General features: G+C 51.5%; 9 protein-coding genes across 9 annotated transcripts; 4 read left to right on the forward strand and 5 right to left on the reverse strand.

Moving 5' to 3' along the window:
• The first annotated feature begins 902 nt into the window (after nucleotides 1-902).
• BJX68DRAFT_83325 (putative cyclin-like protein (Clg1)) lies at nucleotides 903-3,304 on the forward strand. Its single transcript, XM_071049845.1, has 2 exons — nucleotides 903-1,437; nucleotides 1,525-3,304. Exon 2 carries the CDS (start codon nucleotides 1,579-1,581, stop codon nucleotides 2,986-2,988), a length of 1,410 nt encoding a protein of 469 aa, XP_070905047.1. The 5' UTR covers nucleotides 903-1,437; nucleotides 1,525-1,578; the 3' UTR covers nucleotides 2,989-3,304.
• An 823-nt stretch (nucleotides 3,305-4,127) lies between these two features.
• BJX68DRAFT_224978 (acid phosphatase DET1) lies at nucleotides 4,128-6,050 on the reverse strand. The gene is made up of 2 exons (XM_071038326.1): nucleotides 5,832-6,050; nucleotides 4,128-5,777 (listed from the first exon to the last, which is right to left on the reverse strand). Exons 1-2 carry the CDS (start codon nucleotides 5,844-5,846, stop codon nucleotides 4,230-4,232), a joined length of 1,563 nt encoding a protein of 520 aa, XP_070905048.1. The 5' UTR covers nucleotides 5,847-6,050; the 3' UTR covers nucleotides 4,128-4,229.
• Nucleotides 6,051-6,130: 80 nt separating this feature from the next.
• BJX68DRAFT_224979 (Dor1-like family protein) lies at nucleotides 6,131-7,922 on the forward strand. Its single transcript, XM_071038327.1, has one exon. It carries the CDS (start codon nucleotides 6,193-6,195, stop codon nucleotides 7,657-7,659), a length of 1,467 nt encoding a protein of 488 aa, XP_070905049.1. The 5' UTR covers nucleotides 6,131-6,192; the 3' UTR covers nucleotides 7,660-7,922.
• Nucleotides 7,923-8,020: 98 nt separating this feature from the next.
• Nucleotides 8,021-9,973, forward strand: BJX68DRAFT_224980 (ELL-associated factor). Its single transcript, XM_071038328.1, has one exon. The coding sequence runs from the start codon at nucleotides 8,450-8,452 to the stop codon at nucleotides 9,785-9,787; it is 1,338 nt and encodes a 445-aa protein (XP_070905050.1). The 5' UTR covers nucleotides 8,021-8,449; the 3' UTR covers nucleotides 9,788-9,973.
• Nucleotides 9,974-10,426: 453 nt separating this feature from the next.
• On the forward strand, nucleotides 10,427-12,235 carry BJX68DRAFT_83375 (putative cyclin). Its single transcript, XM_071049846.1, has one exon. It carries the CDS (start codon nucleotides 10,539-10,541, stop codon nucleotides 12,075-12,077), a length of 1,539 nt encoding a protein of 512 aa, XP_070905051.1. The 5' UTR covers nucleotides 10,427-10,538; the 3' UTR covers nucleotides 12,078-12,235.
• Nucleotides 12,236-12,680: 445 nt separating this feature from the next.
• BJX68DRAFT_83399 (AGC family serine/threonine-protein kinase) lies at nucleotides 12,681-14,822 on the reverse strand. The gene has a single exon (XM_071049847.1). The coding sequence runs from the start codon at nucleotides 14,605-14,607 to the stop codon at nucleotides 12,790-12,792; it is 1,818 nt and encodes a 605-aa protein (XP_070905052.1). The 5' UTR covers nucleotides 14,608-14,822; the 3' UTR covers nucleotides 12,681-12,789.
• Nucleotides 14,823-15,398: 576 nt separating this feature from the next.
• On the reverse strand, nucleotides 15,399-17,011 carry BJX68DRAFT_83421 (dihydroneopterin aldolase). The gene is made up of 2 exons (XM_071049848.1): nucleotides 15,776-17,011; nucleotides 15,399-15,722 (listed from the first exon to the last, which is right to left on the reverse strand). Exons 1-2 carry the CDS (start codon nucleotides 16,643-16,645, stop codon nucleotides 15,537-15,539), a joined length of 1,056 nt encoding a protein of 351 aa, XP_070905053.1. The 5' UTR covers nucleotides 16,646-17,011; the 3' UTR covers nucleotides 15,399-15,536.
• A 365-nt stretch (nucleotides 17,012-17,376) lies between these two features.
• BJX68DRAFT_252034 (electron-transferring-flavoprotein dehydrogenase) lies at nucleotides 17,377-22,316 on the reverse strand (the record flags this gene model as incomplete). Its single annotated transcript, XM_071042487.1, has 8 exons — nucleotides 17,377-17,739; nucleotides 17,807-17,903; nucleotides 17,960-18,033; nucleotides 18,418-18,578; nucleotides 18,692-18,820; nucleotides 20,318-20,385; nucleotides 20,444-21,962; nucleotides 22,034-22,316. 8 exons carry the CDS (start codon nucleotides 22,314-22,316, stop codon nucleotides 17,377-17,379), a joined length of 2,694 nt encoding a protein of 897 aa, XP_070905054.1.
• Nucleotides 22,317-22,884: 568 nt separating this feature from the next.
• On the reverse strand, nucleotides 22,885-23,775 carry BJX68DRAFT_83532 (uncharacterized protein). The gene is made up of 2 exons (XM_071049849.1): nucleotides 23,574-23,775; nucleotides 22,885-23,308 (listed from the first exon to the last, which is right to left on the reverse strand). The coding sequence occupies exons 1-2, from the start codon at nucleotides 23,740-23,742 to the stop codon at nucleotides 22,968-22,970; spliced, it is 510 nt and encodes a 169-aa protein (XP_070905055.1). The 5' UTR covers nucleotides 23,743-23,775; the 3' UTR covers nucleotides 22,885-22,967.
• Nucleotides 23,776-23,813: the final 38 nt, after the last annotated feature.

Below are 23,813 nucleotides of genomic sequence, written 5' to 3' on the forward strand. Positions count from 1 at the left end.
TTCCTTTTGATTATTTATGATGTTTCTTCGAGCCGTATTATTAAAACATTCAGAATTTCAGAGTAGGCCCTCTCCTTTTAATGGTCGAGCGTCGGGCGTCCAGGGGCGATGGAGAACAGCGGGTGACCGACTTGGGACTCGACTACAGGCGACTAACCCAACTGGATTGAAGACTGGGGACTGGAGTCAACCCCTAACGTTAGTCTCTGAATTAAGCCACCCTGCCCGGTGGCCTGCGGTCAACGGGGACTTTTTGCAATCTGTCGTTCCCTTGGGTTCCTCGTGCTGCCCTCGAATTTTGTTCGAAGTCTGATCTTCGCGCTTCTAGCCGGCCGCTAGATATGGTACGGAACCCAAGTGGAAGCCCCATTCGTAACCACGGTTGAATGTGTTCTGGCCGTCGAGAAGGATCTCCCAACAAGTTTGGTCTGCAGAAATTTCTTCTCTGCTTGAGCGTGTTATTAAGAAAACACTCGGAGGTTTCCTCCATCCATCAAAATGACTTCATCTTGTGATGATGGTGTGTTGATGGGTGACCAAGAGTCCGTTCTGCAGTATTGCTTTGGGTCTCGGAGCAGAAGGAAACCAGACGAAAAACAGAAGAAAATCAGAGAAACCCCGATTTCGTAATTAATTTTGTTTCCGGTGGCCGGCGATAAAAATAAAATTTGTTAGTTTGGCAGGCTTCGACGATGACAGTGGACGGTGTAGGGAACGTTACGGCACTCTAGTCGCTGGTCAGCCTCCACTCAACACCACCAGACTCAGACTCCAGCACCCTCTGGCTTGTCTGTCACTCAACTCTCTTTCTTCTTCCCTTTCCATCCCCCTCCTCTTCTCCTTCTCCATCCTCTCTCCCCTTGTGAAAGTCCCTCTCCTCTTCGCCATTCGCCTGGTTGCTCTATTTGCTCTTGCCTTCACTTCGACTTCTCTCGCAACGAGCTTTTCACTAAGTGTCGTTGTTAGTGTGGACGTCCGCCCGCCAATTCAAGACGCGAGAGATTCTTGTTTCCCCCTTTCGTGCCAGGAAGCCAGAATTCAACTCCTCCTCGCCCGTTCCCTGCTGCGTCCACGATCCTCTCTGTCCGCCTTGCAATTGCTCTAGCAAATCAATCCCGATTCTCGTGTCTTCCCCCGACAAAAGGCTCGCCTCCGTTTTGCTGGCCCGACCGTCAACACATAACGGAAGAAAGCACGCCTATTACACCAGAATCACTGCAGAGAAGGAACAATCCCCGGAAAACGCCAGTTGCGACCGCTCTTTTTCGCTCCCTTTGTGTTTTTTTCTCCTACCTGTGTTCCCAAAAATTACGTGTTGTTGATTTATCCACTCATGTTTTTCAACTAAAAGACATCAACTGCGCAAAAACCAGAGCCGCGGCTCGTTGAGCAACGCTCTTCCTCCCCCAGGCTCAGGGTTTGGCGGACGTGTGGACGGTTCGTATCTTGCATTTCATTTCCACTGTTGGTCGAATTCGCTGGCCAGTTCCGCTTGCTGACTCTTTGCTGCGTTGGTCTACATAGACTGATACCGTCTACCGCCCGTCCCTGAACTGGTTCTCACCTCTTCTCTTCACTATGCCATCTTTCTACAACTCCGGCCTCCCGGCCTTCCCTCTCACTCCGCCTCATGTTACCAGCGGCGGCAGGATGGAGAATGAACCTCCCTTCTACGTCCTCGGCCATTCGGCCGCCTTTCCTCCTCGTTACTCCCAAAGCGGCTGCGAATTCATCGAGCAATACTCTCAGTCGTCATGCTACGCTAAGCCCCCGATGAACCCGCAGCCTCCCGTTCACTCGATGCGCACTGGGAGAGACATGGCCGCCATGAGTCAACCTATGTTCGGCCCCCTACCCACCGCGAACGTACTGCCCCCGATCCGCAATAACATTCAATTGCCCCCGATGGATCACGCCGTTCCTCCACAGTACCGCCGACAGGAAGTTACCACGCAGCCAGAACAGCCCCGCAAGGAGGAGAAAACAACCGGAGGCGTCGCCGCTTACCTGGACTATGAGATGGATCAGATGTCCGACTTCGTGGCTGAGATGGCCCAGGGAATGTATGATTTGTACATCACCAAGATCAACCTATCAGATATTGACTTCGCGCGAAGCGTCTACCCAGGATCGTCTGTCCCTCCCCAGTTCCGGAAATACGTCTTTCAGATTCTCTCGTCGACCCGTCTGCCGAGTTCCACTATCCTTTTGGGACTGTATTACCTTTCGTGCCGGATGCGCATGCTTTCTTCTGCCAAGGTGTATACTACTGGTAGTGGCCAGGTCTATCGCATGCTCACGGTGGCTCTGCTCCTGGGAAGCAAGTTCCTGGACGACAACACATTCCAGAACAAATCCTGGGCTGAGGTCAGCAACATTCCCGTCAGTGAGTTGAACTCCATGGAGCTCGACTGGCTCTTTGCATTTGACTGGAAGATCCACGAGCGCATTCACGACCAGCAGGATGGGTTTGATTCCTGGCTGTCCCACTGGGAGAAGTGGCGGAACAAGTCTTCCATCAAGACCCATGAGCCTCGCCACTCCCTCGCTCCCATCGACACCAATGTTACGCGCAGCAGCAACCGGGTCTCAAAACCTCTGCTCTCTCCCGAAGGTCCGATTCCTCCACAGTACCAGCGAAGTACTCAGTATGAGAACTCCTGGCTCAACCCAGCAGCTTCGGAGTACTCGCCACCTTCCGCTCCTCACAGTGGACCGACAACTCCAGACTATTACTCGTGGGCTTATGCGAACCCTCCGCCTCCTTACTCGAGTACCTGGATGGCCCCACAGCAGCAATACATGCCACCATCGCGATCACAGCCCCCTTCCTACCATCACACTCCGTCTTACGGATTTCCATACCCGCATGGTGGATGGACCACGGGACATGGGTCTTCGTGTGGCTGTATTTACTGCGCAAAACACATGGAGCACTACATGTGTGCCAACCTTGTCAGCTCAATGCAGCCAATCGTTGCTGGCTAATTAGGTCCACGTCACATACGTCTCTCTGTTGTCGCGCATCGTCATGTTCCTCCTAGATTCCTCTTCTTTTCACCTTTTTTTTGATACCTTTCGATGATACCGCATATCTCATTTTAGTTCATTTGCGATGACAGCCCGGTTTCCCCTTCGGTCTCGGTTATATGTTGAAAAAGTACCCTGGATATCTGTGTCTTGGCCCGCCCGAACGAAAAATCAAAACCCAGAAAAAAAAGTGTCAAGCGACGACCTTGGAACGACTGCCACCTCTTCAGTTCTGAGCTCGTTTATGCATTTACGATATGACACCTTTTTCCCTTCTATACGATTTGATACGATTTCGTTTACTCAATCGAGAGATCTCGTCGAGTCAAAAAAAAAAGCACCGAGATCCTGCGGGCTTCTCTTGGTCATTGGAGATGAGAAGTCACGACAATTATGAATCTCTTTCGTTCCTAGCACTGTTAATGCCCCTGTTTCTTTGCCGCGCCCATCTTTGCTTCCCATATTGATCCATTTCGCCTCCCTTCATATCTCTGGATTTGGGCATTTCACTGGCAGATTATAGATTGATTCACCTCCTCATCATAAACACCCATCCCCCACACCCATCCCCCATTTACCCGGCGTTGCAATGTCTTCGTTCGTTCTGCGTTTCGCATTGCCGCATTGTCTGCCCCGGCTCGCTGCTTTGATTATTCTCCTTCTGGCCCTCCCGGTCAGGATCTGCTCCCGCTTTAAGCCTTCGCTCAGATCGGAGCTCTTTCTTCCTTTTCACGAATTTGTCTTTCCTCCCCTTATTTCAATGACCCTTTTGATGCATGTTTGCCATATTGGCTTATGTCCCGGACATCCACAAAAAAAGTGATACTCCCCTTATTCCCGGCTGTTTTCCATATTCCCCCTGTTTCTGTAATTTCTTTTCACTTCTTCACGGTGGTAGCGATCACCTGTTCTCTTTCCTTTCTATGTCTTCAATCCCCTCTACGGGTTGAAATGTAAGTTAAACACATCGCCTGAATAAAGATGGGAAGCCTGAGCCTCACTCTGCGGCCCCATGGATTCCACTCTACCTACTACATCAAGTTCATTCTCCTCCTTATAGCGGTATGCGGCGTACATGTCTAGATTTGTGAAACATGTACTCATCAACAGAAGTTTTATTGAAGGGTATCTATCGTATGCATCTATCGTATGTCATCTAGACATCTTGCGTGCCCATACGAGCGGTCGCTGAGGAACATTCAGTAAACGCTCCCTCTAATACTCTGGTCTTCTTTACGTGCTTGTTCAAGGTCGTCTTTCTCTTCGTCTCTATCATGACGATGACGGGTGCGACGGACCCTGGGAGTCTGCCTCCCGCTACCCTCGTCATCACCGTCGTTATCCAGATCTTGCGATGGACGCGGCTTATGGCGCTTGATGCCAGCCCTCGTATTTTCGCTACGCTTCTGTTCGTGCTGTTCGTGCTGATGGTGACAATCATTATAATTATTGTGGTGATGCTCATGCTCGTCTTCTGACGCGGCAACGCTATTCGCGCCGCTTAGGGTGCCCCCTCCGTCTCGACCGACGAGGTGAATCAGCCCGTAGTTCAGGCGCGGTGGATGAAGGAGGTGGTCTTCGCTGTCGCGGTGGAAATGGGCTAGATCCGGGCGTCTAGGGTTCGGTTTTGTTGGCTTTTCTGGTGAGGAATAGGTATGACGGGTGGCGTCTGATTGGGTGGCTTGTTCGGAGTCGAACTTAGGCGGACGGGCCTTGGGATATTGGGGGTTTGGTGGGAGCGACTTCAACGGTACTTCGTCGTTTGAATGATCGCCGAGTGCTGGTTCTGGTGCCCTAAGTGTCTGTCCCTTGTTCACTGTGTTTGTCTCTTCTGGAGGGGCGGTCGTTCCATGGCCCGTTTGAGCCTGTTTGTGCTGGGCATCCGGTTCGTTTCGGGGTTGGTCTCCTCCATGTGCTCGGGATGACCGTGAGCTTTTCTTATGGACTCCATGGTTACATCCATCAGGACAACCACCCCATTTGCGCCGAATTGGAACAGGCGCCTCGGAAGGTGTTGGGTGAGGTGGCCCAAGACCTCTAGCGGTCCGCTCCCGGTGATGTTCGAGCTCCTTTTCCTTCTTCAACTCGGACCATGTGCGAAGTTGGTTTTGAAGTGTGTACTTGCCATTGTCCTCGTTGAGCTTCATGATGACGAACTCGCAGTGATTGACGTTGCGGAGATCCTCAAAGTACTCCACGCTCCAGTGGTACCATTTCATAAGGAAGACCCGCGTCATGAGACCATGTGTGACAAGAACACAGACGCTGGCAAAGTCCTGTTCCCCAAACGACCGCCACAGCGACTCGTTGAACCCACTAACCCGGTCATATGCGTCGGCCGCAGATTCACCGTTTGGGATCCGATAGAAAAAGTGCCCATAGTCCGCCCTCTCAAGCCACATGCGCTCCATCTCCGCAGAGCATGGCTGGAAGTTGCCAAAATCCTGCTCTCGCAACCGTGGCTCCTCATAAACCTTGATGGTGTGTCTTGGAAAGGGCGAGGGCGAAGGTGTATCGGCGGTGAGGGACTGGAGTATACCTTCGGTTGTCTCCCGGGTTCGGCGATAGGGTGATGTGAAGAAATGGATCGTGTCGTCTGGTCGGAGGAGTCCACGTAATCTGATACCTGCTTCTAGGGCCTGACGGTGGCCATCAGGTGTGAGCTTTACCCTGTGGTCGGGGATTGTTTGGTGGATTTCGCGGTTTTTGTTTCCCTCGGATTGAGCATGTCGGATTAAAATAATCATCTATGAGTAGTTAGAGTACCAGTTCTCTAGCCAACCTGTGAGATATAAACTCACCCGTGGTTTGCCCATTGTAGATATCGCATAGAGCGGGTATGGGTCGATGAGGTTATCGTAAGTGTCGCAGAAAGTTGGGATGTTTCAGTAAATATACTTTTGAAGTTGGTTAGAGAGCACTTAGCGAGCACGACAAAGCCCAACAACGGAAAGAAGAAGAATTTCAAGGAAGGAAAGCGAGTTCTGGGCTTTGATGGCTGAGTAGCGGATGGCGAATTTGCCCTCTTTGACAGTGACATCAAATCGATCCTCCGAAGGCTGCGCCTGTTGCCGCTTCGGCCACCGCACCGCCAGCTTCATGCTTCGCCCCCGTTCGAGACTCTGGTTACCCCCGCAATTGCTCTAGGATTCACTTTACAACATGGCAGACCGCTTATACGAGCTCCTGAGCCCGCATCTTCTAGATTCTGATGCGCGTCTGTCTCAAGATGCGACCACGATTCGATATCTCAACCGATTACCCACGCTATCCCTTCAAGCGCTTCAGACCACAGAGCGCCAGTCACTTTCACAATCCGCACACTCTACGCTGCTTTCTCTCCAAGCGCTCTCTAATAGATCCCACAAAGCTTTCATAACAACTGCAGACAATCTGTCCAACCTTCATTCGTCCATTGCCAAGTTGACTAGTCAAGCACAAGACCTACGCAATGGCATACCAAAGCTCGACGAGGAGGCGGTTCAATTCTCGGGGAAATACAGCAGAGCCGCAGAGAATGCCACGCTCGAGCAGCGGAAGAAGGTGCTACGGCTGTCGCGCAACGTCGACCGCATCTCTGATATTCTAGAATTGCCCACTTTACTTGCGACTGCCGTCTCATCTGCAGCGGCCAATTCGGGAAACACGGGAGCCTCGTTCTCCACGACATATTCAGCCGCGCTGGATCTATACGCTCACATCAAGAGGCTACAAACGCTGTACCCAGATTCGCCTCTGGTAAAGGATGTGGCCACCCAAGCCGAGGAAGCGATGAGAGAGATGACATCAAATCTCATCGGCGCTCTCCGCGGGCAGAATCTCCGGCTTGCAGCAGCCATGCGAACTGTCGGCTGGCTCCGACGCGTTTCGCCAGAACTTGATACCCTCCACGGCGATGGGGGAACAAATGCGGGCGGAGGAGGAGCACTCGATGCATTATTTCTCATCTGTCGTCTGGCGAACCTCATCTCTACACTGGAAGCATTAGATCCCCTCAAGGAACTTGCAGATCAGGAACTACAGCGCAGGGCGCAAAGTCCAGATCAGAAGAGTGGAAGTGGCTCTTGGGCTGACGGCCACCAAACAGAAAAGTATCTGAAGCGGTATATCGAGATATTCCGCGAGCAGAGCTTTGCTATTGTATCTCTGTATAAGAACATCTTCACACCAGACCAGTCCGAGTCTGAGAGCGGTGTTACGGAGATAAGGGGAATCGACGCGCGAATAAGGACGGCGCAAACCTCGCAGGCGGACCGTACGCATGATCCATTTCAATGCCTTCCACCGGCTTTGGCAACCTTTCCTACACATTTGGTTGAACTATTGACGGACACATTGCGCACGTATTTGCCTAATCTCCAGGACAAGGCTGCCCGTGAAAGTCTTTTGACCCAGGTGCTGTACTGCGCTGCTAGCTTAGGACGCCTAGGAGGTGACTTTAGCATGGTGCTAAGCGAACTCGTCGACACAGACGACGAAGAGACAGGCCTAGTTTATGAATGGGAGGAGGTCATGCGAAAACACCGAGCTCTGGCTGGTCGCCTTGAACAACTCACAGGGACTAACCCAACAAGCCCTACAGGGTCCTCAAAGGGGACCCTGCAGCCAACCTCTCCAGCTGCAGCGTAGGAGCTATACAACGTTGTAGGCCCTTGATTCCATCAACTGCCGTTGAGGCTGAATCCCTGAGCTGTCCAGAACTAGAATATCATAAAGGACGGGACCCTTGAAACGCACTGTGTGTTTGTGTGTGTGTACGTCAAAATGCTTGTTGCATGGACCTATACCGGTTAAGGAAGGTTCAATAGTCAGGTCTCAGCTTCCAGAATCCCTACTTAGAAGTTAATAACAATGAGGTAACAACAATGCTAGTACTCCGTAAAACTGGAGATAGTATCCGTATGTAGTCATGGATACGTCGCATACATCGGTTGACCGCATATTGCGGAGCTGCGCTAACCTGATCACCTAGAGCCTAGGTACAAAGCTGAATAGACCTTGTATTGTAATGTTGGTAAAATACGCCATGAATGACCACCAACCATCACTCTTCCTTGTCTCGCCTTCCAGCTCGAGTCCCATGCTCAGTTTCTCCGCTCCAACTTCATTCACCCTCTGCCCTTTGACCTTTGACCTTTATGTATGATCTATTTCCATCTGTGTCGTGTCCAATCTCTTTGTTTCTCTTGCCATAACTTTTCCCTTTCCGTTGCCTTTTTGTCTGACCCGCCTCTTGTGCGACCTTCGTCCTTGCTCCAATTCACTCCATTCCTCTTATCTCACAAGCGATGCACAAGCGATTCTTTTCAAATCCATAGGTCGACGGTGCCAGCATATATATCTGATCATCTTTGTTCTTCCATCTACTTCTTGGTCTATACATTTATATAATTGCTGCTCCTCTGGACCAAAACCTCCAATGGCGGCCTCCGCACTCTCGGGGATGATCGATCCCACCAAGCCAGCCGAGTACCCTATCATCCTTGGAGATCGGCTGGCCGGAAAGACGGACAAATCCCGCTCACAGCTGGTTAACATTCAATATAATTACAAGACCAAGTCAACATCCTCACAACAACGATCCGTGATCACCAAATCCCCACACTCTCGGGACCATTTCAATTTGACGATTACCGATAAAGCTCCGAACGCGGAGCAGAACGTCCTGACCTACTCGTACCAAGGCAGCGTTGATCCAACACAGAGCGTCTCAGACTCACACGAACACAACCTGGTACTTGTCTTTGATCCGAACAGAAAGGCCTTTGTGTTAGAACCGGTTTCTACCCAGATCAACTTCAATCTCCGCTCAGCTCCCGCCAAAACACAGAAACAGGTGATTGCGCAATATCCCCAACTCAGGACTTTACAAGAGGATGAGCATGGCTTAAGGGATGATCGCGGAACCGATAATACGAGCGGAAACGACAATAGGCCGGCCGAAGATGATAATCCATACGACTTCCGCCATTTCCTTCCAAAGGGCAAGAACAATCAAGATGACGATAAGCTAGCTGCTGGAAATGCAACTCCAGAGCCGTATTCTACTACCAGCAAGACGAGTACCCCTCTCATAGCGGCGGCGAAGCCAGCTTTGAGCCCTCGAGCACGTCCAAAGACGCAGACCAATCCTCTGCGCCAGAAGAAAGCCACAGCCGAAATCGCACGGCACAATATTTCGGTACCTCGGAACCCGACACCAAAATCCCCTCTCAGACTCCCTGAAAGGAACGAAAATAAGGCCAGGGATATCAAGCCACGCCTAGAGCGGCAAGAGCCCGAAGAGATTGTTTTTGAGTCCAAATCCTCGCCTTCCGACGCCGGAACTGGCGCAGTGTCATCGCAAAAAAACGCCCCATCGCCTGGGTCTAATATTATCATCGATGGTGACCTTATCATTGACATGGGTTCTCCGCCTCCAACTCGCCCCTTCAAAGTAAACCCTGCTCATTTCTCATCGAACAATACGCCGGCGACTAATGACGATGAGGATAACGGGGACGAAGACGTTGAGGCTCTGCGGCTTCCATCTCCGGTTCCAGCGGCACAAAGATCGGGACCGACTGCCGGATTCCATACAAATGAGGACCAAATGTACCAAGGTGAAGAGGACGCTGAGGATGAGGATGACTTGCTGGCCGCAGAAATGGAAGCTGCATTTGAAGAGGAAGCCCGAAACCAACAAATGCAGCCACAGGTGCAGACTCATCAGTATATTCAAAGTGATGATGAAAGTGAAGTTAGTGAGGAAGAATAATAAGGACCGCCTGTGCCGATATCTATTGATGTTGTGCTTCTGCTCAGGCACATCTTGAAGCTTATGAGGGCTATATGTCTTTTACTATGTTGTCACTATACACACTGGGAGTTGCTGGCGCTCTGGTGTTTTGAAGCAAGAGATACCACATTTAATTTTGAAATTTATTGATGTAGTACCGGTTACTTCCTACTACTAGTACTGGAAATCCCCCTTTTATAGATCGTAAAGCAAGTGCATCAGTGGCTAGCCGGAGCGGAAGAACCTCAGCCTCCGGGTTGCTGGTCCGCATTTCTGCTGCCGCGGATCTTCAACCCACTCCAGCAGTCCAAAGAAGAGCTATTACAGTCGAAAGAAGCAGAAGTTGCAATCGGCATAGAAGTATTCTCTTTCCTGTGTGACGCTCTCACATATTATACACACACGTCCTACGTGGAATTAACCCTGGGTGTTGCTCTCGTCAAGACCGAGCTCACTAGACGATTGTTCTATCACGATGCGATGAAGGGCCGCTTGCTCCGTTGTTGAGCCCCTCCACAAACCCCTACAAGATCTCAATATTCTTGTCATTCATTTAGACTCCATTCTCAAGAGGATTCGAAAGGACGAGAGTGACAAGGCGACTGGACGATTCTCGCCGATATCGACCTGCCCCAACCTGAACCTTCTTGATCTCGCCTCATTTGTCTAGCCTGTCACTCGCCTTCAAGCTTTAGGACTCTTTTCCTACTGAGATTCCATACCACCCTCGATGGCAGCTTCCGCACCCCGCCAGAAACCTGCTCCAGCTCCGTCGAATCCGGTCCTTCTCGCGGCTCAGGCACAATGGCTCTTCACCAATGAAGAGCTTACGCGCGCTCCGTCGCAACTTGACGGTATGAAGATGGAGCAAGAGAATATCAGCCGGAGCAAAGGAGTTTCTTTTATCACCCAGGTGGGTATCATGTTGAAGTTGCCACAGCTTACGCTCGCGACCGCCGCGGTTTACTTCCACCGTTTCTTCATGCGATATAGTATGGTCGATTTACCGCAACGACCAGGGATGCATCCTTATCCAATCGCCGCTACCTCATTGTTCCTGGCTACAAAAGTGGAGGAGAATGTCCGGCGAATGAGGGAGCTAGTGGTAGCGTGCTGTCGAGTCGCACAGAAACAACCTAATCTCGTTGTGGATGAGCAGTCAAAGGAGTTTTGGAAGTGGCGCGATACTATTCTTCACCACGAGGATCTTTTGCTCGAAGCGCTATGTTTTGATCTACAGCTTGAGCAGCCGTACCGAGTACTTTACGATTTCCTCTGCTATTTCCGGGTCAATGAAGACAAGAATCTCCGCAACGCCGCCTGGGCCTTTATCAATGACTCGATGTTCACCGTCCTGTGCCTTCAATTCTCCGCCCGCGTTATTGCTGCCGCCGCTCTCTACGCCGCCGCACGCCATTGTGACATTGCTTTTGAAGATAACAGCTCTGGCCAATCTTGGTGGGAACAAATCGACGTCGACTTGTCCGAGGTGCGTCGTGCATGCACTAGAATGGCGGAATTATACGAAAACAACGCAGCAAACAAACATAGCCAGTACTACCCGACCACTCCATTCCTCTGGGACGAAGGCGCTGAGAAGACCAGGATCCCAAACTCTGGCACCTCGCTCGAAGCACCAGAAGCGCCATCCAGGAAACGATCACGGGAGCCTGACGGCGAATCTCAAGAACGCCACAATACGCAACACGCATCATCCTCACAAGTTGATGAAGCCTCACAAAACGGGACACGGTCCCCAAAACGCCCACGAGTAGGTTCCGACGCAGAGAAAACTCGCTCTGCCGCAACGTCGTTCACCTCTTCTTCTACATTACCGCATGGCGGAGTTCCAGCGCCTCCATCAGCCTCACCACCACCATCATTGGCCCACGAGCGCCCTCAAAACGGCAACCATGCGCATTCTCACCAACATCAACCCCATCGCTATCAACATCCGTTACCACCTACTCCGAGAACCTCATTCCCACCTCGCAGGAATAGCGATAAAAACGTCGACCCAATCCAACAACGCATCGACCAAATAGTCCAGCAAAACTCGGCTTCACCTCCAAAACACAGTAAACGTATCCCGGACAGTCGGTATCGCGAAGACGAGCACGCTCATGGCAGACGAAACTCCTCATTTTCGTCATCTACAAGAAATGATCACCCACCACCCCCACCAGAGCATAATCAGCCTCCGCCACCACCGCCTCCGGAACCAGAACCTGATGATGAAGGAGGCGGTAGCGAGGAAGGTGAATTATAGTTCACCCTTAGCTAGCTGTTATTGACTCTGTGACGACCATTTATACCACGTTTAATCACCACAAATAAGGAAAGAGCGATGCACCCGGCTCCCGGGTAGCTCTTTCCGTTTTCTACACCGTACCCTGGGATAAGGCAGGTGCAACCCCCCAACTGGATCATATCAAACCGACTTCCGTATCTGCTGGTACATGCTTTTACACTAAAATACCCAGTATCATCATGCTTATGAAATAGAAGGAGTAGGAAGAGTCGAATGGTTCAGTCTATTTGTATCTTCCGTTCACAAGGGTTTTGTGTTTGTCTTGGCCCTGCATATGTTATCTGTTATAGAGGGAGAGGTGGCGCATAGCATTATCGTGGCATTTGTTGTTTGTTTTGCCACAGGCCCATCTATATCTTACGAGTACTCATCTACCGGCTGGTTTCATGTATATACCCTGCTTTGGTCATCTTTTGCTATTGAATCAGGCCAGCGCGAGGATGAAGTCTAAATGTTCGGGACTGGAAAGAGATAACCAATTCGATTTAGGCCAAAAAGAATAACTATCAATGCTGCGCGTGCATATGACTAGAGATAGTCTAGATGGGTTACCCAGCTTAAGCACGAGGAGCCAGACGCAATAAACGAGGATTCCAAGATAAGAAGAATCCAATGGGAAGGGTGTGTCTGGCATACGCTGAGGCAAACTGCTAGAGTTGAAGCCTTGTAGTCAATACCCCGCAGTCAGCACATTAGTCCCGCTGCCGTGGTCCAGAAGGCTACTCGGAGCAACGAAGCTGAAACCGCCAAATGGGTCACTATCTAGTCCCTCGTGGCCTGCAGACATGCCCGCATGCGACCCGCTGTGTTGATGCTGGTGGGTATAATGCTCATTAAAGAACCCCGCCGCAGGACCTTCCACCGGACTCAGAGGGAGCTGAGTGAAGTCTACCGAGAAGTTCTCTGCAAGAGCTGGATCAGTGACAACAGGGATGATGGGCGGTGCCAAAGCCCGGCGTTCCAGGGCGCGCCAGTCGATTTTGCGGAAGAAACGGTGCGATTTGATCGTTTGTAGGTCCTTGGGCATGTGGTAGCCTAGACGCTTGGACGGTTCCTTGCGCAGAAGACGGGTGAGTAGGTCCTTTGCGTCTGGTCCCAGATAGTATGGGAGGACGAGCTTCTGCTTGACAATCTTTTCCTGTAGCTTGGTATGGTTGTTTGCCTTGAATGGTGGGGAGCCAGTAAGAAGATCGTAACCCAGTGCACCAAGAGACCACCAGTCGCATGCCTTGCCGTAAGGTTTGCCCTGAACAACCTCGGGGGCCATATATTCGATGGTGCCGAGAGAGGAGTTGCAGCGGTCGTCATCATCGACAGAAATTTTGCTGAGGCCGAAGTCAGTTAGAAGGAGGTGGCCTTCATGGTCAAGGAGACAGTTCTCGGGCTTCAGATCACGGTAGACTACACCGACGTTCTGGTGCAGGTGTTCCAGGGCGAGGACCATCTCAGCCATGTAAAAGGCCGCAGAGTCTTCGTCAAACATCCTTTCCATTGCGAGATGAGTAAAAAGCTCGCCTCCTTGTGCGTATTCGAGGATTAGATAGAGCTTTTCGTGGTCCTGGAAGGCGTAGAAGAGCTTGACGACGAAGGGGTGGCGGTTCACACTCTCAAGGATCATACGCTCGGTCTTGGTTTGTTCAACGAGCTTCTTATGGACTGTAATCGACGCCTTCTTGAACTGCTTTTGAGCGTAAAGTTTTCCTGTGAGGGCGTGGCGGACCAGTAGCACGGTTCCAAAAGACCCTTTACCCAAGCAGAGCAGGGGCTCGAAGTCGTCAGTAGTCATCTTCCGGCAAAGCTGGTTGCGAACGTCGGGGCCGTTTAGTGGAATCTGGGATCGCCCTTCCTGTTCCTTTTCATCTGCAGCAGCATCGGCGCTGACAAAGTCGTGTTCCAGGGGCACTTCGTAACTGGTCAGAATCTCTGTCTCGTCACTGTCGGAATAAACGCTGGCATTGCTCGGTGTCACGGAGCAAAAGTTGTCAGTAGCTTTGCGGCGCGGAGAGTTGCCAGACAGATTCATAGAATCAAGCTGGAGCCGGAGAGCGCTGATACCGCCTCCAGAAGCCGCGTGTAGCATAGGACTGTTACCATTACTACCAGCGAGAGGTCGCGGCTGCGAGCTAGGTGCACGAGAACTCGTTGTTGAGAAGTCGGAGTCGGAATCACCAGAGCCTCTGGGGTTGAATCCATGAACGGTAGAGAGAGCTGGAGCTGCTTCCGTCTGAGCCTGCTTCTTGTTCTTCTTCTTGCGCCGGTTGCCTTTTCCCGGGAGCGGGTTCACATCCAGTTTCGCGGCGGGAAAGGGACTGCGTTCCTTAAGGTCGGTCGTGGGACCGGGTTTGCGGTCCGGACTGCGGGCACTCATGCGGAAACCGGTTTCTTGACGAGCGTGAAAGTCATCCTCCAGTCCGGGGGGCCCCATGTCAGCCTGGGGGCTGAAAACATCGCCCACGGACAGATCATCCTGAGTTGTTGCTGGCGACATTTTCGTGACTATTTCTTGAACGAACCGTCGACTGAAGGCTTAACTCCACTGAACAATTATCCAGCGTGATTCTAACGGTAAGCAATCAACCGCGCGAGTTTCGCTAGTGCGCTGTAGGAAACGCAATTCGTGAGTCAAAGAAATGTTACATCCGCCAACTCATAAATGGAACGAGGCACCTGAAAGGCCAAGCTCTAAATACCTACCCCAAGCACAATAAAGTTAGCGTCCAGATCAACCAAATCACAAAACAACTAGTGTAAGAGATCATGGTACCATCCTACATTCAACGGTAGGCTGCCTGCTGCACTTTCTTCAAACAAAGTATTGTGAAGACCCCAATTTCCTCCCAGCTGAAGAGAGCCCACTGAGCGGACAAAGCAGCGCCTAAATTATCGTCCGCCCTTCTTCAGGACGGACGACGGACCCCTACCCAAAGCACGTCGCTAACGGAGGTCTCAGATAGCTGAGAATATGGAAATGAGGTTGCAGTTTCAGGAAACAATGAGGTGGCCAGGGTGAAAGGCGAGGTAGCAGTTGGGTCTGAAGGTGAGATGAAAGAGTGGGAGCCAGCGGGGAGAACGAAATCAAATGATGACAACTTGGGCGCAGACAGGCACATAGAGGCACGGATAGCGAGAAAAAGAGATAGTAATAAAGGTATATCCCAATATTCGAGACAGTAATGAGTTGCGCAGATGAGAAAATCCCGTACAAGAGGTTGGACGCAGGGGTGAGTGTTGAAAGGAAAGACATTCAAAAGGGCAACCACAGAAAAACCATAAAGCGGCCAATTAATGGTGAGCCGATTCTACGCGAAAACTAGTCTGAAACTGGTAAAAAGGCTTCACGTGCCTTGGTCATTGGATGTGTTGACGTCATGTGATCTTATAGTCCTAGGTATTATCATTACTCTTCTCATGAGCATTTCAGGCGGATCTCTCAAAGAACGCCTGAGACCGAGTCACTTCTACGCCGGAGCGTTCAACAAATGCTAGCGCACTCGGCTTTTCAACCCTTACCTTTACTCGCTCGTTCGCAAAGTCAACCGTCGCAATTCGAGCTACAAACGTCGCGAGCGCCTCAACGGTTTGGAACGAAGTCTCTTCCACGCGCTGCAGTATATTAGGTTAGCTGTAAGCTATTGCCATAGAGAGAATGAACTGACCTCTGCAACGGCCCTTGTCATTGCCTGATAAGTGTCCACGACAGTCGACCCCCAAGCTAATTGTCCAGGACCTTTGAACTCCAATGAGATGACAACGGCCTGTTTCTCAACCCTTTCATGGGAGTTTACACCCAAGATACAGTAGCACCGAATACCCTCAATGCGGAATTCCTCCTCTAGAACCACAGGGCACCGGCTGGAACTAGTGGCATCCCCACCAGCCGTTCCTTGTCTATAACCCCACACTGTAACACTGCGGTAATGAAGTCCACTCTCCGCACGCAGTAGAGCCTTGGGTAGATGCAGCCAAACCTCGCACTGTCCAAAAACGTCATCAATGGGAGTCCCAGAAGATACAGGCGCCGAAGTGGAGTTGTTCAGGATCGCAGCCCGTGCCTCAGAGGCAGAGGCACTACTCCGGCGCCGATTTTGCTGCACATGGGCCATCCTTCGAATGCCCGCAGCTGTCTCATCTAGGAGTCCGAGGCCACAATTTGCCACTATTCCCGCGGTGAGGCGCACATCCTGACCGACGTCTGCACCCAGCATTTCCTCGCGGCGGCTTCCATCCATGCTTATCATGTGGTGGACGGGCGTGGGCTCAGTGGGCTTGCCCATGTGGCGGATGTCCTCCTCCAGCCGGCGATAGAGCTTTCCGTAGTCGAGAGAGAGGGAGACATCGTCGGCATCTGCGGCTGCCACGGCGGAAGAGTAGGACAGCGACAGCGAAGCTGTGCAGGGCTGTGGTTTACCGGTTCGGTGCCATGGGTCTGGTGCTGCGGGGAGCGGGAGTTGGATATTGCGCAGACGGACGCTGTCCAGCACGACAGGCCGGGAGGGGATGTGGACATTGACTCGTTGCTCGGCCATGGCGACTGGAGATGAAGAATTGAAACCAATGTGTTGGCCAAGCCCTTTAGACAGCACGAACTTCAACTAATATCACGAACCCCGAGACAAGACGACCGAGTGAGGCGTGCAAGCATGAGCCCAAAGGAGCTTCTATTCAGTCAGCAATGGAGGCGCTAGTTGCCTGCTAGTCATTGTGAAGACAAGGGGAAAAAAGCTGGCTGGAGCTCAGTTGCGAGAAGGGCGGGGCTTGCTTAGCGCGGGGTGCCAGGCGGGAATTGTTGGTTCACAGTGGACACGCCGAAATGACGTCGCATACTTCAGGAATACCGTTACTACTTTGTAGCGAGTATACTAGTAGTATTAGAGGCCCTACATGACAGCATTGGAAGGTGCTTGCAGTATATTTTCCCATTCAAACCATAGAATTCTCGTCGGAAAGCCGTTGGACCATCAATCACCGGGGCTATCCAGGATGACTGCGCACGCGCCAATGTGCTGGCTTCGTCTGTGACATTAGATATCATTACCCTGTCAACTATGCAGGTGAATTTTGTTGCGCGTTAATATTTCCACAGCCCGATCTCCAGATCGCAACGGAAGAAATTCGGGCTACAAATCAAACAAGTCGTTTCGTGAGCTGGCAAAGAGCAAAGAGAGCGAGGCAAAAGACAGGAAAGTTCATTTAACATAGGGGGTATCCACCATGCAAGCAATACAAGGAAGAAAGCGAACAAGCTGTGCATAGTGTACTACCAGTAGCGAGGGCGCTCGTAAGCAGCATACTCACCCCGCGGCGGGGATCGCGGTCTTCCATAAGGCCTTGGGGGGGCGTACGGGTCGTCATAACGTGGTGGAGGTGGGCCATACGGATCATCATAAGGACGACGAGGGGGGGGATAATCTTCGATCCTAGGGCGTGGCGGAGTGCGGCGCCCATAACCGTCGCCGTAATATTCCCTCCGCATTGGTAAAGGGGATCGTTCACGGAAATGGCCACGGGGACTGTAACCACGAGGAACAGAGTACCTTCTGTCGTATTCATCCACAGGAGGGTAGCCGCGGCGAGGAGACCGGGACCGATAAGGGTCACGGTAGGAACGGTCTTCATAAGGCTGGATCTAAACAGGGTAACGTAATGAGGATCACACTTTTGTCCCTCGAGTAGAAGATGGTCCTTACATCTGGAACACAGGTCACTCGAGAGCCTTTGAATTCGCGGCCGTCCAATTTCTCTACAGCCGTTTTCAGGTCGTTTGCAGTTTCGAATTCAACAAAGCTTGAACCTTGTCAACTGGGTGTAGGAATATCAGAAAAGATTGGAGCGTAACCCACCCTCTTCCAGGTTCGCGGCCTGTCTCCGAATAAACAACATCGAGTCCAGATTGGCGGGCGAAGTCTTTGAGATCCTATAAGTCCAAGACGTAAGTTCCTGCCCAGGTACGATAATGGCCATCTTTCAGTAATGGTAACATGAAATCACGGTTGACAAATCCGGGGGCAGACGCTGTTCCTGGAAGAAATATATCCAGTCGGCCAATGACTCGGTCCATAATTGGGCCATCCGGAGTCCGGATTGCGCCTGGAATGAAGTCGTTGATATTGGACCATTTATGTCAAAAGTCGGCAGACCAGGGGGCAAAAAAACAAGTCACCATTGAGGGCAGACATGGAAATCCAGGCAGAACGAGACGGTAGTGTATTGAACCAAGCAATTATTGAGCATCGAGCGGTTGATTGTTGTGGTATCCGCGGAATCCTGGGAGGTAGGGGTTTTTGAAAGGACTGCTAACCTGCCAGCTTGTTTCCGGGAGTCCGGAAATCAACATACGGAAGATTGTCCGGCGAGGACGCGGGACATTAGGGCGGTCCGTTGGAGCCGGAAAGTTTTCCTTACGGCGGGGGCCTCTGGCAAACTGCACAGTGAGCCGCTCGCCTTTGAAGTCGCTACCATCTGGTTATAGTCAACAGGAGGACCTCAAATCCAAGCAAACTTTTCACATACGAAACGCTGTTGGTCGAATTAGCAAGTTGGCTGGTTCCACACGAAGGTCAACAAAGTCATACCAGGGACAATATCTCTCGCATCCATCGCATCCTCGTATTCAATGAATCCGAAGCCATTCATGAGCTTGATCTCTGTAATCTTTCCCGTGCCATGAGTGCTAAAATGTTCTTCGATATCCTGTTTGGTCACTGAAGGAAGATAATGGCGCCAGTCAAGGCGCCGCGCAACTTGTTAGCTGTATAGGACTATGAAAGAAACGGTCCTGGGAACAGAAAGCGCCATGCCAGAAGATACTTCCATGTATCTGGGATATTTCAGAAGGGAAAATACACGGAAGAAAGGAAACGGAGGCCCGGATGATAAGTCCCGTATGAAACACAGTTGATCAGTGGTATTGGCGATAGCGCCAGATTTCGGGGTGTATCTTGGTCAAACGGGACTCAAAGATCCGTTGGAATATCCTGAGTTGCGAGGTAAAGCTGGGACTCAAGGGAACAAGATCCAAGTGGGTAGAAGGGGTAAAAAAAGGCCTTTGAAGGGGGAGGATTGATGGATGCCAGCATACCATTGCGAGGAAGATTCCCGAGATACAGTCGGGTCGAGGAGACTTCGGTCATGGTTAATACTTCAGCGGCTAACACCAGAGCGCGACTCTAGAGGACGACGGCCCAACAAAGCGCTACAGTCCAAGGGAAGGTCCGGATCAACAATGGAGACAGCAGGCGGAGTGAGGACCAGGCTTGGAGATGAATTGCGTCTGTATACGAACAATGTGGCCACCGTCTGGATAAGGAGCGGACTGCTCCTGAGCTCCAGCGCGTGATCCAAAACAATGGGCCTGTTTATAAAGGTCGAAATCCACGAGTGGCTGGCGTCCACAGGATAAATGACGGTGAATGTGATGGAAAGGAGAAAGCGATAGGCGACGGCCGATGGATTTGTCGATGAAGATGACGAGGAAGAGAAGCAGAGAGAAGACAGAGAGAGAGAGAGAGAGAGAGAGAGAGAGAGAGAGAGAGGCAGAGAGAGAGCAGAGAAAGGAAGAGGAGTGTCAAGAGGTGAGGATTGGACTGGCGCTGGCGCAGGCGCAGTTGAACGAGCCAAGAGAAGGAAAGGCTGCAAATCAAAGAGCAGCCTGTTTCGCCTCACTTTGAGGTGAGGGATCCACGTGGCCCCGCCTGATCTTCTGCAGCAGAATTGTCCACTTGGGGATGAAGTTGACCTTTGATTATTACAGCTTTTCTTAATGCATAGAATCATTTGCTGCATCATTGTCATGTTATAGAATTTAGATGATAAATAATGGTGAGCCGTGGTTTACGGTTCCGCCTCCCACGGGAACCAGCCATTTCTCTTCCAGAATCCAGAGGGAGAACTTTTGTCACCCATCCTTCAGATTGTCCGCTCAACAACCGCTCTCTTCAAGAGAAAACAAGGTAATGAAGGTGGTTGGTATGTCCCCACTAACAGGAAGCAGCGTTGTGCGTCTCAAGCAGCCGCAAACAAATCACGTAATTTGGTTCCAAGTTGATATCTACAGTTACTCCGGAGTATACATTCCCAATCCCAAATCGAATAGTGGCTTTTGAATCAATATGCAGTGCGCACTGCGTAAGGAGTAGGCATCCGACTATCCTGAGCAGTGCCGCCCGGTCATGTCATAAAATACTTCGGTCCTTCGCCACCCTGGGGAGTTTGCCAGTTGATGTCCTGGGTTGGTACCTTGATGTCACATGTCTTGCAATGGATACAGCTGGGGAGAGAAAAATGAGCATACTGCCCCAGTTTACAAGGGAAGGGGGTAAACCTACTTTTGTGCGTTGATCTGAAAGCGAACACCGTGCTCCTTGGTTGAGTCCTCCACGTATTCATACACTCCAGCAGGGCAAAATCGGTTCTCAACTCCTTGATACTTGGGCCAGGCTATATCGGTATGCTTGTCCCAGTCCTCTACCTGCAAGTGCACGGGCTGATCCTCCTCGTGGTTCGTGCCCGTTCGGCTAACGCTCGTCAGTATGTCGAAGCTGATCTTGCCATCGGGCTTTGGGTATTCGATTTTTGCGCACTCCGATGCTGGCTTGGTGGCTGCTGCGTCTGTACCGTGGTGCTTGAGAGTCCACGGGGTGCGGCCACGAAGAATATAGGCTTCTAGACCGGAATACAGGATTCCTCCATAGATACCAAGAGGAGTTGAGAAAGAAGGCCGCATGTTTCGCACTTCGTACAGTTCCTTCCAGATCGAGGACTTGCGGAGAGATTCTTCATAGTCAAACAGGAAAACGGTGCCTCCAGTATCATTCTGCAGCGCAGCAAATGTGGATTCTGCAGCCAGCATTGCCGATCTCATTGCCGTATGTGTACCTTTGATCTTGGGAACGTTGAGGAAACCGGCGCTGTCACCAATCAGTGCGCCACCAGGGAAAGCACACTTGGGAATGGACTGGAAACCGCCTTCGTTCAAGGCACGGGCACCATATGAGATACACTTCCCGCCTTCCAATACCTCACGAAACAGCGGGTGGTGCTTGAGCTTTTGGAACTCTCCGTACGGGGAGAGCCATGGGTTCGGATAATCGAGGCCGACGACCAAACCAATGCTGACCATGTTCTCGCCGAAATGGTACATCCAAGCTCCGCCATATGTATCCTTTGGTAGCGGGTACCCCATTGAGTGGGTGATTTCGCCCGGCCGGAATTTTTCTGGTTGAATTTCCCATACCTCCTTGACTCCGAGACCGTATGTTTGCGGTTGGCTGTCGCGCCGAAGGTCGAATTTCTTAGAAACTTGCTTGGTCAGGCTGCCGTGACATCCTTCTCCGAGAAGAGTGACACGGGCGTGAAACTCCATTCCTCGCTCAAAAGTTTCCTTTGCTTTGCCATCCCGACCAACACCAAGATCGTTGGTTGCCACACCCAACACCGAGCCGTCGGACTTGTAAACGATTTCGCTAGCAGCAAATCCGGGGTAGACCTCAACTCCAAGTTCCTCGGCCCGCTCACCGAGCCATTTCGTCAGCTCATTTAGACTGATGATATAATTACCATGGTTGTTCATCTGCGGCGGTGAAGGAATCGGAATAGCCGAGTTTTGAGTGAGAAACCGCATCTTGTCGGCCTTTGCTGGTGTCGCACGATCGAATCGTGATGGGTTATCCTCCGATAGCCAGTCTGGAAATAACTCATTCATAGCAGAAGGTTCTAGGACATTTCCCGATAGAACATGTGCACCCAGCTCGCCAGCCTTTTCCAATACAATGACACGAAACTCTTCATTCCCGGCTTCATTGGCTAATTGCTTCAATCGAATAGCAGCGCTGAGGCCCGCGGGGCCTGGATTAGAAGGCAATGGTCAGTTCCTTGCTACAATGCGCAGGTCGTACCAGGGGAAGCAAGTCGCTTACCGCCACCCACGATGCAAACATCCACCTCGTCTGATTCTCTCTCCACCTGTCGAGGGTCGAAATGGCCGTGCTCATCGGTGAGCTTCCTTGCGATAGACTTCGAAAATGCGCGAGTTTGGCTCGGTGAAGGGAATGCCGAGCAACGGATACTGGCTCGTTTGCCGGCTGTCGCAATTGAACTTTGCGAAGCAGCGCGCAGCGTCGCGGAAGCCTTTGAGAGCAGGGAGGCGCCAGCGCGTGTGTCGTGCCTCAGAAGCCGCAGAACGACTCCTCTCGAAGCCATGACGCAGCGTTGGCGGGGAGCGGGGAGGAAGGGAGGGAAAATTTTAATACAGAGGCGTCGCAAGTCTCTACAAACAATGATAGGGCATGCCGGCAGTGATCGAAGGTTGAAGTAGGGTGTTGGGGGCGAGGTTTAGCTCAAGCTGTAGAATTGAAGACGAAAGATGATGTCGTCTCTTCAAGGTTAACTCCAGACTGAAGAGACGCCCTTCGCCAGGAAAAAGATGCCTTAGCCCGTTCGTAGCCGAGGTTACGATTGGCTGAGCCAATGAGAAAGGCGATGATTAACCGCTCAGTGCTGGCTGTTCCGCCCCCTTCTACTCTTCCGCCAGGATTGCCGGCTATCAGAGGGCCGATAGGCTATGCGCCGCCGGTGGACATTGAGTGCACTTGGGAAATTGAAATCAGACTGCTGTTCGGTTTACCGAGGATCGTTCAACCGCAAAAGCAACGTGTTGAAGTTCCTTACGTCCTCTCGAGATATTAGCGTCGCATAGCCTGACTGAATCTCGAGGTCGCTCCGGGTACCGGCGGCGAGCATGAGGCTTTCTTGCAACCCTTCCATGAGCCTCAGGTTCAAGTTCAATCCGTGTCAAGCTGTCGGCGACCGGGGAAATCCAGGTTACGTATGTACTTTGTATGCTTAGGGGGACTATATATTCAGATTGCACCACGGAAGCCTTGTGCGGCTTGTGTTGAATGCTGCCTTGCAAGTAGTAAGAACAACGATGGCCCAGGCACTAACAGCGCATCTTCGAAGTTGTCCTGACTCTCTTGAGACTATGTGTTTTGGCCCTTCGGAGGGAGCAAGAATGTCGAGACAAATAAAACCGAGGGCGGTATGCAGGATACCTTTCCAAGGTTGTCGCCGGATATACTTCCTTATGTGTATCGGAGGAAAGGCCACGGTGGCATGTGAAGGAATAACGACCAAGAAACGAGGAAGCCCCGGGCTGGGGGCTCGACGATCGCGTTTGATGACCTGAATATGACCTATGTCGTTCGAGCGATCAACTTGGTGGATCACAAAGGCTAACAACCTGAAATCTTGCGATTTGGGGGAAGGCAACAGACGCCACTGGATCACTGGAAGCAGAGGCGCAGAGGCAGGATAACAAGCGCCCAATCAGCGTCGTATGGCAAACAAGAGGACAGGGTACGAGGCTTGGAGCTTGATAAGGAGCCTCCTCCTGGGGATTCGGTGTCTTTCATCTCCCAGTTTCAAGTTGATAAAGATGCAAAAAGCACGTAAATATACCTCGTTTTTGTTGGCCTGCAGTTCGAGTTGAACGGCTCAAAATTCCAGCACAGGAGCAAAGCTGGAAGAACACCTGCAAGAGAGAGGCGGCTTTCCGGAGCGGTAAGCAGGTGCGCGTCGCTTTGGAGACAGCGCGTCGTAATTGGATGAACACCAAGACTGCAACCATGGCGGGGAATAAATGAGACTCCGAAAAGGCGATGGAAAGCAAGGGCGACACATCCAATAAGAGCTCTCACT

The sequence above is a fragment of the Aspergillus pseudodeflectus genome (assembly GCF_044049435.1).
Source record: "Aspergillus pseudodeflectus strain CBS 756.74 chromosome Unknown BJX68scaffold_2, whole genome shotgun sequence".
Taxonomy (NCBI): domain Eukaryota; kingdom Fungi; phylum Ascomycota; class Eurotiomycetes; order Eurotiales; family Aspergillaceae; genus Aspergillus; species Aspergillus pseudodeflectus.

Excerpts from the sequence above, each read along its gene's own strand:
- BJX68DRAFT_83375 (XM_071049846.1), top strand. The coding sequence starts at position 10,539 with ATGGCAGCTTCCGCACCCCGCCAGAAACCTGCTCCAGCTCCGTCGAAT.
- BJX68DRAFT_83532 (XM_071049849.1), bottom strand. The coding sequence starts at position 23,742 with ATGGTTGCAGTCTTGGTGTTCATCCAATTACGACGCGCTGTCTCCAAA. Across the intron at positions 23,309-23,573 it reads TGCAGGCCAACAAAAACGAG|GTCATATTCAGGTCATCAAA; the intron begins GTATATTTACGT and ends CGAACGACATAG.
- BJX68DRAFT_224979 (XM_071038327.1), top strand. The coding sequence starts at position 6,193 with ATGGCAGACCGCTTATACGAGCTCCTGAGCCCGCATCTTCTAGATTCT.
- BJX68DRAFT_83325 (XM_071049845.1), top strand. The coding sequence starts at position 1,579 with ATGCCATCTTTCTACAACTCCGGCCTCCCGGCCTTCCCTCTCACTCCG.
- BJX68DRAFT_83399 (XM_071049847.1), bottom strand. The coding sequence starts at position 14,607 with ATGTCGCCAGCAACAACTCAGGATGATCTGTCCGTGGGCGATGTTTTC.
- BJX68DRAFT_224980 (XM_071038328.1), top strand. The coding sequence starts at position 8,450 with ATGGCGGCCTCCGCACTCTCGGGGATGATCGATCCCACCAAGCCAGCC.
- BJX68DRAFT_83421 (XM_071049848.1), bottom strand. The coding sequence starts at position 16,645 with ATGGCCGAGCAACGAGTCAATGTCCACATCCCCTCCCGGCCTGTCGTG. Across the intron at positions 15,723-15,775 it reads TGACAAGGGCCGTTGCAGAG|CGCGTGGAAGAGACTTCGTT; the intron begins GTCAGTTCATTC and ends AATATACTGCAG.